The sequence below is a fragment of the Ursus arctos genome, unplaced genomic scaffold (genome assembly GCF_023065955.2).
Source record: "Ursus arctos isolate Adak ecotype North America unplaced genomic scaffold, UrsArc2.0 scaffold_33, whole genome shotgun sequence".
Lineage (NCBI taxonomy): Eukaryota > Metazoa > Chordata > Mammalia > Carnivora > Ursidae > Ursus > Ursus arctos.
In genome coordinates, this window is record NW_026623019.1 from 7571803 (window position 1) to 7584119 (window position 12317).

Here is a 12317-nt window from a genome sequence, read left to right on the forward strand (position 1 = left end):
TGAAAAGTATAATGCAAGTCATGGCACTATTCTGAGAAATCATTTAAAAAGTTAGTATTGCTCATCCATTAATGATTAATGTTCCAGTCTGAGAATTCTTGTAGGCAGGCCTTTTCCAGGCTGTGAGGCTTGTTAGACATCAGAGGCTGTCTCCACGACTGGCCTTTTTCAAGGAGTCCAGGTCAGGGAAAGCATTTGAGAGAACAGTGCGAAGGAGCCTGTCGGGTGTTACACGTTCCCTTACAGATAATACTTCTCAGGCAGCTATATTCTGAGTTCTCGGAGACATGTGACCAACCCAAACGTGATCGGGCGGCCAGCCAATCACAGAGGGCAGAAAAGCCCGTCCCAGCTTCACATGCCCGCTCGGGACAGTCCGAGCCAAAGGGCAGGGGGCACTGGGAGGCTGCAAACCCCCAGGTATGGCCCGAGAAGCTGTCTGACCACACACTTTAAAGTTGGCTCACTTCAGGAGACACGTGACTGCAGGCAGGCGGGCCTCCTAAGCCACCGGGTGGCAGAAGCTAGGGACTCTGGAATGGGTACTCGGGAGGGGTGGGGGTGGGCAGCTTTCTGCCCCACTTCCCTGGAGCTGGCCAGCAAGCCTCTCTGTGTCAGATCAAGATCCCTTCAGGGACGCGCCAGGACTCTGACCGAATCCTTACAAGGGCTTCCTGTCCTCTGCCCAGGAAAGTTGTGTGGCTCCAACGGGCGAGTGGCTGTGGACAGGGCTCCCGGGCCCAGTGCAGCAGACCCTGGGCACTCGACAGTAGTCACCGCCGCCACACACCAGCTCTCGCGCTACTCCCTTTGATCTATTGTTTGGAATGAAGGCTAATTACACAGTCACTAGATTAGGACTCAATTCCTCTCGAGGAAATCTCACCGGGAACGAAGATCAGCAAACTAACCTGATTAAGTCTTCGTTGCGCTCCCCTCCCCCGCTCAGCTACACGGGAGACCCGAGAGGTTTACAAACACGGCGCGAGGGGGACGGCGGGGAAGGGAGAAGGGGTGAAACACCCAGTGGGGAGTCCTATTCGAAACCGCACTCGTCCTCTATCCGGTACTCCAGAGAGACCCCCGGGCGCCTGGGGAGTCGCAGTCCGGGTGCGCAGGCTGCGCACTTGTAGTGGCTCCCAGGAGCCTCCCGGCTGCCGCCCATCGAACGTGCGCCCGCTCACCGCCACCAGGGACTCGCCGCCGGGACCCAGACCCGGCGCCCCAAGTCCCCGGAGGCGCCCACCCTCGTCCGCCCAACACTCCCACCCTCCCTCAAGTCCCGGGAGCGTGCCCCGGGCTCCCGCGCCCGGCTCGGCCCGACCCGGCCCTCTGCCTCCTTCCTAACACTCCGCCTGGTAGAGCAGACAGAACCATTGTTCAGTGGCTCAGAAGCCCACATTCCCCAGCCCCGGCCGAGCGGGATGAAAAACGAGGCAAAACAGTGGCTTTGGGGTACAGAGTGTAAGGGAATGAAGACTAGTTCAGGCAAGGCTTTAGGACACCCCAAACCCCACTGTCCCCCAAGCCCTGCTGCCCGTAGCCGCGGCGCTGACAGCTCAGAGGCGCCACCAGGGTTGGGAGGGAAAGGCGGCGAGCAGAGCGGAGAGGCGCCTCCTAGGAGGGGGGTGGGCAAAAGGAGACCCGCGCCTCGGGGCCCCCTGGCGCACCGGCTGGCTCCGGGCAGCCGGCGGAGGGGCGCGTCCTCACTCACCCGCTCCGGTGGCACGGCTTTCCCGGGGCGCCCAGCACAGCGCGAGCAGCAGCCAGAGCGCCCAGCGCGCGGACGTGCCCATGGTGCCCGCCTGGATGGTGCCGCCGCCGCCGCTGCCGCTCGCTCCGCACAACAAGTTACCAGCCCTTCGCAAAGGAGGAAGGAGGTGGGGGCGGGGAGGGGGGAAGGGGAGGAGGAGGGGAAGGAGTTAGAAAGGGGGGAAAGGGAGCAGGGAAGAAGAGGGCACCCCCTCCCCTACAACTTGCACAATCTCCTCCCCACCAGCCAACCCACCCACCCACCCACCTCCCCGGGCTGCAGCAGCAGTGCGAGCCGAGCCTGCGGGCAGAAAATAATGCAGGCGCTGCAGAGGAGGGGAGGGTACGGGAGGGGAGGGGAGGGAGAGGGGGTGGGGAGCCGAGAGCAGAGGAGAAGGCAGAAGAGAGCAGAGCCGGCCGCGGAGCACCCACACTGGCGGCTGCTGGAGCACGGGGTGAGCAGCGAGGAGGGGGCAGAAGGGGGAGTGGTCAGCGAGGGGTGTGGGGGAGCGGCGGCTTCGGCCCTCCTTTCCCCTCGCCGCGCTGCTCTTATGAGCTCTGGGCTGCCAGGTGCCTGCGCAGGGGGTGTGCGAGTGTGTGTGCGTGCGTGAGTGGCCTTGCCCGCCGCCGCCACCGGGACTGCTCCTGGGGCCCGGCGGCTCCGCGCGTCCGCCCGGGGCTCACGGGGGCCCGGGGCGGCCGCTGGTTGGCTCGCGCGCCGCCCTCGCCTCCAATCCCCGGTGCCTGCCCTAATTTCCTGATCTAGGGAACCTGCCGCCGCAGCAGCTGTGCGCTCCCTACAGTCGTTACTGTACCCTCCCGGCAGCCGCCGACGGTGAATGCAGCCGCAGCGGCAGGAGCAGCAGCAGTTAGCGCTGATGCAACTATCGCTGCTGTTGCCACCGCCTGCCCGCTAAAGGGGCCGGCAGCCCGGGGGGACCTGCGGCTTCCAAAGGCAGCAAGCATCTCTCTCTGCCACCCTCTCCTGCGCCCCAAAGAGAGGCTGGTGCTGTGAGGCTGGTAGGTAGCGTCTTCCTCAGGCCGCCTCCCTCCACCTGAAAGTGATGGAGTGGACGGGCTCCACACGTTTGGGCTGCTCTGAGGTGGGGTTCGGGATGCCGGTCTCAGTCGCACGCCGAGATGCCATGTTCGCTAAAAAATTAAATGTGCTTTTAAATGAGAGAGTGTCTGTGAGGGTGCTTGCGTTTGTGGTTTGTTCTCTGTAATAGAACGGGACTAAAATAACCCAGCCTCGGAGGAGGGAAATTGCTAGTAGTGCAGCCCTGCATTCTCTCATCAACGATTATAGTTAATTGCTAATTGCACAAAATGATAGTTTGAGGGCCTGTAATTAAAAGCTTAACCTTTTCTTGTTTGGGGGGAGGGGGGAACCTAGGTTTATTCTTCTTGATACACTTTGTAACATTTAATTATAAGGCTTAAGAAAAAAGGAAGTAGAGGCAAGATTCCTATTAAGGATTGATTCTTGTTTTGTGCCTGGCAGGAGCTGAGCCTATAATTTGCTTTGTGTGTGTGTTTACTTCAGTTTTCTTGCACACTTTCCCCTGGTTGAGGTGCACTGTCTCCTGTGGTCTATTAAGCACTTAACAAGCGTTGGAGGGCACACTGGGTTATTTCTTCTTCTTAAATAAAGGGTTTACATATTTTTTTGAAATTATTCTTTTTCTTTTTTTTTAAAAGCTATTTTCCTATCGAATGACCCAAACTTTGCAGGTTTCAATAGGACCACATTCTAGCCGTGTTGTGTTGGTGATCTGGGGCATGGTGGGCACTGCTTAGCTATATTCTCCTTGCCTTGGGTCTTCTAGGCGTTTGCCAAGCCTAGCCATCAGAGGGGATATTTATTAGGAACTTACTCTATCCCGGAGAGGCAAGAAAAGGAAAATTGCAGATCAGGATACATTTTGGTGGAGCCAGAGGATATCAGGATTGTGACCGATAAACAGGAAGGGGCTTCTCTCTGTGTATTGGCGGAGTGTTGCCCTGTAGCTCATTCCGGACGCTGTTTTGCCCGCTCTGTGGTTGAACGCTTGATACCAGCTGCAGCAGCCATGCACATGTTGCATGTGAAATTGAATTCAAGTTTGTCTTACGCCGTTTAGTAGCGAAAATGCACGGAAGTGTTGCTCACTTACAGACATTAAGGTGTGATGGTAAAACCTTCAGGGCACATCATCTTCAATATGCTCAGGGTTCTGAAAGGCCATCTGAGAATGAGCTGTGTCACTTTATAGACAAGGAAAAGTGGTAAAGGGATGAGTGGAATCAATATGAAAAAGCACAATGTTAATAAACAGTCCATGTGGCTTGTGTTTAATATTTTTCTTAGAAATGCATGGGTACGACAAGCTAAACCCTGGTATGGTATAATAGACTTACAGTTGACGAACACGTATGATGCTTTCTGCCTCTCCAAGGGGTAGAAATACACTTAGCTGAGGCTCTGTGTTCAATCTGGTAGCTTTATTGTGGACTCGAAGCCTAACTTTTAGCTGGGACCTCTGATTGGCTGTGTCACTTAGGAAAATCACTGTGCCTCTCTGTGCCTGCCCTCTGACCTGTAAACTGAGAACAAAACTAAGCCACATAAAGTCAGAGGGTTCTGTGGCCTCAGGGGCCAGCTCTCTGCAAAGCATTGACAGAAGAAAACAGTTATAAGAAGAAATGAACTTAGGGGCACCTGGGTGGCGCAGTCATTAAGCATCTGCCTTCCGCTCAGGGCGTGATCCTGGCGTTCTGGGATCGAGCCCCACATCAGGCTCCTCTGCTGGGAGACTGCTTCTTCCTCTCCCACTCCCCCTGCGTGTTCCCTCTCTTGCTGGCTGCCTCTCTCTCTCTCAAATAAATAAATAAAATCTTAAAAAAAAAAAAAGAACTTAATTACTACAGAAAATAACTGAATAACCAAAACGAGAAATTTATCACGAGTGGAGACGGGTGTGGTTGAACCAGCTGGTGTCAGAAAGGTTGACAGTGCTAGATTCAGAAGCCTTCAGGTCGATGCAGAGTCAACCATTCACCCCCACAGTCCATCACATGTATTTCTATGTGGAGGCAACACCCTTTGAGCATCCCTGGGGCGTAGGCACTGTGCTATGCAGTGGGCATAGGGAGATGCGGAACCAGAGGAAGCTGAGGATCTGACGGAGGAGGCAGAGAAACAGCACAGCCCAAGGGATGCTCAAGGGGCTCTAAGTTTATGGGGGAAGGGTAGCTAGTCTGGCTGGGGAACTAGGGTGTCAGAAGAGGCTTTCCAGGGCAGTGGACTCTGAGCTGAGTCGAGTCCTCATTTTGACCAAGTAATTTCAATTCTTATTACTGCAGGCACATGGTAGGGTTGTACTCTCTGGCCCCCTTGTGGTCGGGTGGGACTGAAGAACAAATTGGGGGCAGTTATTTGTGAGAAGTCACAGGGGGCCATTTGCAGACTGGAGCGTTTAATTACTTGAACGAGACCCTCGGTTTTTGTCTGCTAATGACAAGAAATGTGCAAGATCTGACTGCTTCATGAACCCAGTGTGATTGACTACATGAGTAATTCTGTGCGGTCCACATGTATCTGGCAATAGTCATGTAGAGTAAAGGTCAGCAAGTGGCCAATGGCCTGCTTTTGGATGGCCTCCAGATATAAGGATGGTTTTTACGTTTTTTAAAAGATTGTACAAAAAAAACCCAACACTCCAAAAAACAACAAATGAACAAAACAAAGAAGAAAAAGATGCAGCAGAAACCATATGCTGCTTACAAAGCCTAAAATATTGGCTACCTGGGTCTTTGGAGAAGAAAAAAACTTGTAGCCTCTTAACATAGAGTGCAGAATAAACCTGTGTTGTTCATCTGCTGGGATTTTGTTCGCTCAGCATCACCTGGCATTAACCTGGCTGACGTGCTGGGTGAACGGGGAAGAAAGACCAGGGCGAGCAGAGAGAACAGAGGCCAAAGAGTATCAAGTATTCAAGGAAACGCAAGAAATGCAGAATGTTTCAAGGGTGAGTTTCAAGTGGACTAATGGTGGGAAAGAAGTCTCAGGAGGAGAGGTGGGGACTGGATTATGGGGAGACCCGTGGGTATGTCACGGCAACACTTTGCATTCATCCTGTAGGCCGTGGCGGGTACTGGCGATGGACTTTTTTTTTTTTTTTTTTAATTTAAAAAAACTTACTGTTATGTGATTCACAAAGGAGTAATTATAAAATGTAGAGAAAAAGAATTTTTAAATATTTTTTTATTAGAGAGCACAAACAGGGAGAGTGGCAGGCAGAGGGAGAAGCAGGCTCTCCGCTGAGCAAGGAGCCGGATGCAGGACTCGATCCCAGGACCCTGGGATCATGACCTGAGCCGAAGGCAGAAACTGCTTCACCGACTGAGCCACCCAGGTGTCCTGAAAAAATAGTTTTTAAAAGCATACTCTGAATACCCAGAGATATTGACATATTCTGTTTCTTCACTTCAAAAAATGTATTTAATTTTATCCTCAGGGCACAGAATTGTATTGACATTACTATAATTGGTACAGTTATAGCTCTCTTTATTTGCTAATTTACTTCTGTAAATAAAAAAAATACATCTATAAGCCCACTGCTGCCTCCAAGTAATAGAATATTGGCAGTAACACCTAACGAAGTCCTTTCCTGGGAACACATCTAGTTCTCTTCCCTGGAGGACACCATGGTTGTGAAGAGTTTTGACTGGAGCCCTGATAGCCAGTGCATTCTAGAATGTTCAGTCGCCATGGCAGTGGTATGGATGATGGAGTTGGGAAGCAGGTAAGTCTAGAGGAAGAACAATGAGAGGGCTCTGGTAGTGAGGGGAACAGATAAACAAGACAAACTATATTGGCATTCAGAAATGTTCATGTAATTCCTTCGTGAGATTTTTCTCCCCAGCCGTTTGGATATATCTCTTAGAACAGTGTTTTTGAAACTCGCGTAGTAATCCGTGTGGCTCCCTGACAGTGTCTGCGGAAGGTGTAGTTTCCCAGCTTCTCCCTTGGAGATCCTAACTCAGTGAGCCTCCTGTCTGTCCCAGGGGCTGTGTATGTAATCTTACTTCAGTTGATTCTTAGGATGAGCCGTGATTAAGAAACTTTCTTAGAGAATGTCTTCTTCGATGCAGTTCGGAACAGCCAAGTAGCTTTCCTTTTCTCAAATATGCATACGTGTATTTCTCCAATTTCTCCGCGGGGAGTGGGGTAGGACTCACAGAAAATGCAGACGCGGTGTTGGATGTTTCCTTTGCCTCGAGCCCTGATTGCCAGCAGATTCGGGCAGCAGGAGTCGTCATCAGACCAGTTGCTAGTTTGAAGCTCTGATTACTGCATTTTCCACCCCGCAGCCACAGGAAGACGTGAAATGAACTTTCCCCTCTTAAAGGATTTTGTAACTTCTGAGGCCTCTTTGGTATCCTTTTCTGATGCTGGGACAGCCCAATGAAGTACAGGAGATTCACCCCACTCCAGACTCCGTGGGGAGGACCTGATGGTCGAAACCAGCGGGTCATAAACTTAAGCTTCCATCAGAATCACCCAGAAGGCTTTGTTAAAACAGGGATCACTGGGCCCCACCCCAGAGTTCCTGATTCAGCAAGTCTGGGATGGGCCTGAAAATCTGTATTTATAACGAGTCCCCAGGCGATGCCGATGCCACCGGCCCGGGAACACACTTTGAGAACCACTGTTCTAAACCCCTCAACATAACTTACCTCCCTCAGCCTCTATGATTGATTCAAGGGCCTCAGCCCGTCAGCCCGTGGCCTTCTCCTGGCCACGCCGGTGGGATGTTTCAGCCCTAAGCACGTTGCTCAGGTCTGTCCAGCTGCAACGAAGCTACCCTCCTGGCAGCCTTGCGCCAGAACTTGTACGGTCATTGTACCCCAATGACGGAAGCCGGTTTGAAGACCAACTGACTCCTAGAGAAGAGGAGGCTGAGAGATCCAGACAGATGGCACCCAAACTTGACCTTCAGCCCAAGTGGAGGTCAGCTTTTCCTGCAAGCGCTGACTCTATAGGACTTCTCTGAGCCAATAAGTTCTCTGTGTTGCCTAAGTCAGTTTGGATTGAGTTTTGTGTTACTAACAAGTAACTGACTGAGAGAGGGGGCCTCTTGAGGGATGTAGGGTGCCCACTGTAAGGCGTTAGGCAAAACTCCATGTGGGACCATCCGGTGGAAGTAACAGGCCCGTCCCCTCCCGGAGGCAATTCACAAAAAGAATGCAGGTACTAGGAAGGACTGTCCTAACAGCTGCTTCCTCATGAGTCACGGCCAAGTCAACTCCCCATCCCCACCTCCACCGAAATCAAATGCTCCATAGGGACTGAGTACAAAGGAGCCCCCACTGAGGGTTACAGTCTAACAAAACCACCTTAGAAATCCCAAGGCCAAAGACTGTTTTTGCAGGCTGCTTTTGAACAATTTCAGAAAGGAAGACAATGTGGCCACACATGGTAAAGAGTTTACAGCTGGAGTGAAACTCCAAAATGGGTCAAAGCTGAGGCTAGACCAGTGGTTCCAACTGGGGCGATCTTGCCCTCAGGGAATGTTTGGCATTGTCTGGAGATGTTTTTAGTTGTCGTGCCTCTGGGGACAGGTACGACTGACATAATGGGGGCTAGAGCCCAGGGCCGCTCTTTAACAAACAGCGCGCAGGACACAGAACAGGCCCCTACAACAAAGAACGATCTGTTGGTCCACAATGTCAGCGGTGTCTGGTTGAGACATCCGGAGCTAGACTGAGAAGTCAGGTGATTCTGTAAGGTGTAGTACGTAACGAGTTGGGTCGGGGGACGTGATTTGGAACTTAGCTCAGTAGAGAGATGTGCTGTCTCTGAACAAAGAAAGCACAAACTGGGTCTTGTCCGGTAGAAACACAGATGTGAATACAGTACCAGAGGGTAGTGGGGAGATTTACAGACCTGGAAAAGGAGAGCGAACCACAAGTAGTTTACATTTAAGTTGAAGTAGACCCTTATGGGACATCCACAGTCCGGTTGCATTGTGAACTCATGGGTGTCCCGTATTTTGTGAAGTGTTGGGTTTTTCTTTACCTGTTTTTCAATGAAGGAGTGAGGTGCTGGGCTAGTCTTACTTTATTTTTCAGGAACTCTTGATAACTAATTCCTAAGATTCTGGCCCCAGATTGGATTGTTCTCATTTGTAACTGCAATTTACAGGAGGTTTTGGAATGTAGGGCGATAGCATTGAAAACACTCTTACAGTGGGAGTTTCTAAGGAAATGGGGGCTTTGTGACCCCTACTGAGCCAGCTAAGCGTAAATGCTTATTAGGACGTAAGAATTTTAATCTGCAAGTTATGAGTAATGCTGCAAGGTCCTTAAGTATCTATCATTTCATCACAGTAATTCCATTTTTAAACGTTGAGTTTTGTGAAAGTGGAGAGTGGAATTAGCTAACTTTGTCTTGTTACGGGTATGGTTCGAATTCATGTTATGCTGCTGGTCGCTCCCTTGAAGGGCCAGGTTTCTGAATGAACACGCTTCCTTCCAACCTGGCTCTTTGGGAAGGTTTGGTCTTAGCATCTCTAAATCGCTTGAGAAACACACTCGTGAGGAGGGCGAACGCCGAGAACAGCCATGTCCAGAGTGCGGAGGGGCAGTCCTGGTCCTCAAGCCTGCTGTTAGGGTTCTATGGTGGGTGCAAGGAAGTGCTAGCCATTCGGGATTGTTGGAGGTAGAGGGGCTGAGGGCGGGAGGAGATACCAGAGGCGCAGTCCAGTCCAGTCGAGGAAGGTATTTGTATATTGTTCGGATTTTTATCCCATGAGCAGTTAGTAAGCCATTGAAGGTTTTTGGTCAGGGGACGGTGGGAGCAGATATGTGCGTTCAGAAATGCGGCTGAGGAATTGATTATATCCATACAGGATCCAGAGGGCATTCCTGTGGGAGCTGACAGCCTTTGTGCATTGAATACAGAGAGGCAGGGTAGGTTAATGGTTAAGAGAGAAGGTGCTGGAGCCAGTCTTCCTGGGTTCAAAGCCTGGCTCTGTCACCTACTAGCTGTGAAGTTTTAGGCAAATTGTTTAAGCTCTCCCTATGCGTCAGTGTTTTCACCTGAAACATAAGAATGACTGATGTACCCACTTCTTACGAGAATTCAGTGCATTCACATGAGTAAAGCATTTAGAACAGTGCCTGGCATAGAAGAAATGCTCAGGAATTGTGAGGTACTATTATTAAAAGTGATTATTTATTGTTGTTGTCACCAGCGCCCCCTGTAAAAGACACAGGGCTATCAGTTCCGGGCCGAGGGTTGAAAGGAGGGAGGGCAGGGGTCCTGCACCTTGCCTGCACATTCAGATCCCCTGGAGAGCATTCCAGAAACTCAACACTGAAGTTCTACTCTAGACCGACTGGATAACAAAGGTTGGAAATGGGGCCTAGGTGTGAACTTCCTAGGTGACTTGCATTCTAATGTGAATCACTTGGTGTCAAGCCTAAAGCTCTAGGCTGGCCCAGGGTAGCGTAGAAGGAAGGCTGTGTAGTCAAGTTGGAAGAGGCTTCACCCTCGGGGAGACAGGGAAGTAGTGGTGGCTGTGGCAGAAGAAGGAGGCACGTCCCCTGCCAGTGTTCCAGAATGGCCTCCCCTTCCTCTCTGTGCATCCCACTCCCGGCCTGCCATCTCTCATCCCAGCTAGACGTGTCAGCTGTAAGAGAGCCAAGGACCACAGGAGGTCAGAAACTCTCCGGAGCCAGACGCTCAGGCACCCAGCTGGCGTCTACCTATCAGTGATGGATTACGTATCACCATTCTCCTGCCTTTATGAGTCAGTCTTCCAACAACGACCTGCCATGGGGCCAGCCACTTGCCAGGTGACTGGAGGGCAGGGGCCAGATAGTGATGTGGCTGCTGTTGGGGGGTGAGTTGTTACTCTCTTGTTTGCTTTTTCTATGGGATCCAAAATTCATGCTCGTTAAGTGGTAATTGACAGTGCTTTCTTCTAAGGAAGTTTCTCCCGGATTCGCTGCCAATAGGAAGTGTATTATTCCTCCGAGCACTATAGCATTCATTTATCGAGTGCCCACTCAATTATGAGGCATGACAGAGTTGGCCATCTAAGAGAGGAAAGACCACTTAATGATTCCTGGAGTCAGAAGTCGGGAATAAATGGATAGACAGATCAAAGAGTTAAGGGGAGTCCATTGTAATTGGAGAAGCACTTCCAGCAGAAGCTGGGTCTTCCACTGAAATCTTCAAGGAACCCTTGAATAAATTGTGTGGGAGAGAAACTGGATTTTTGAACATAAATGAATAGTGATTTCAGCTGATCCTCTGATAGGATCACAAAACCCAAGTTGTGGTTGTGCTAACCATGGTGGGACTAGCATTAGCACTTTCTATGAATTAGCACCTTCTAGAAATTAGAATTCTATGTTGAGATCTTAAGAATTATTTCCCCTGATCCAGGAGAAATGGAACTCTCTCCGAAGGTGTGTCCGCTACAGCAGTTTTCTGGGCTGGGTCTGATGGTTTTTCTGGATGGACAATTCTTGCATGGGAAGGAGATAAAAAGCTTCACCCTTTGGGAGGGGCTTCCTTCTGGAGGCGAGGGGTGGTTCTTGGTCACTGACCCAAATGGAAGGATGATTGATGCTAATGACCCCGATCAGAGCTTGTTCCTAAATTGACTGGGACTTGCTTTGGGAAGAAGGTAATGGAAGGCCATTTGGAAGCACAGGTCAGAGGTCTTTTATAGATAGAGATGGAGAGGGGAATAGTACTAGAATTGGCATAAGGGGGGTTGGGAGAAGAGGCATACCCGAGACTCGCACTAGGTCTAATGCTTACCTTTCACCTTCTTAACACGAACACCCCAATATCACCAACATCCTTCTCTGCAGTCATAACTTACTCCTTTCCTGCCATCAGAAGTACGCACCTTGAAGGGGAAAAATTATAGTTAAAATACTTAGAAGGCCTGCCATGTTTGTGAAATTGAATTGGAATGAATATACGGATAGATCTTTTAATTCGGTTCTTTTGGTTCTCTTGGTGAACTCCGGAGAGGGAACTTTCTGGGAAAAAGTGACTGCAGGGAAGATGGAGCGTAGTTCAGTTTTGTCTCTTTACATTTCTGCGTTGCTCTCTTGGCGTTGCCAGAGACGCCAAGAAACAACAAAGAGGCGAGGGGGAGAGGGCTGGTTGGCATAAAGACTATTCAGCACACTCAAGAGAAAATCTGCGGAGGTCACGGAAGATCTTCTCTTTCTTTTATAGCGTAGCCTGGCTAGAGGGGCAGTTTTCTAAATACGAAACAGAAAATAACGAAGGCTCTGTCTTTCATAGTGTGTGAAGAATGTCTTGACTTTGCGCAGTGCCTTTCTTCTGAGAAAGTTCAAAGCAGTTTGCAAACATGACATCATTACACCCCGGAGAAGACTGCGGACCCAAGCTCAGGAGAATAATCCCCCTGCAGCAGTTTGGGGGAATTCACGCACAGATCAACTTTCTGAGTCGAAGCGAGTGTCCCCGGATTGTTTGAGTTACAAGTCTCACAGAAAGATGGGCGTTGACAATAAAGGTGGCGAGATGT

General features: G+C 50.5%; 2 protein-coding genes across 29 annotated transcripts in view; one reads left to right on the forward strand and one right to left on the reverse strand.

Moving 5' to 3' along the window:
- The window catches only part of VLDLR (very low density lipoprotein receptor), a 30229-nt gene extending 27785 nt beyond the window's left edge, over positions 1–2444 (reverse strand). For 2 of the 6 annotated variants that reach the window (XM_048218298.2, XM_044391231.3), the window contains exon 1: positions 1715–2404. In XM_048218298.2, coding sequence (XP_048074255.1) covers positions 1715–1796 — 82 coding nt within the window. In that variant the 5' untranslated portion in view covers positions 1797–2404. Of the gene's footprint in view, positions 1–1714 lie in introns of all 6 variants that reach the window. The other 4 variants (XM_057305670.1, XM_057305668.1, XM_026519286.4 and 1 more) reach the window with 4 other exon arrangements.
- LOC123002131 (uncharacterized) overlaps positions 1–12317 on the forward strand; it is a 197864-nt gene that overhangs the window by 75752 nt on the left and 109795 nt on the right. For 4 of the 23 annotated variants that reach the window (XR_008956922.1, XR_008956925.1, XR_008956927.1 and 1 more), the window contains exon 1: positions 2138–2207. The exons of 2 other annotated variants lie outside the window; for them this stretch is intronic. The gene's annotated coding sequence lies outside the window, so the exon portion shown is untranslated. Of the gene's footprint in view, positions 1–2137; positions 2208–2452; positions 2773–12317 lie in introns of those variants that run through there. 17 more of the 23 variants (XR_008956918.1, XR_008956919.1, XM_057305671.1 and 14 more) reach the window with 11 other exon arrangements.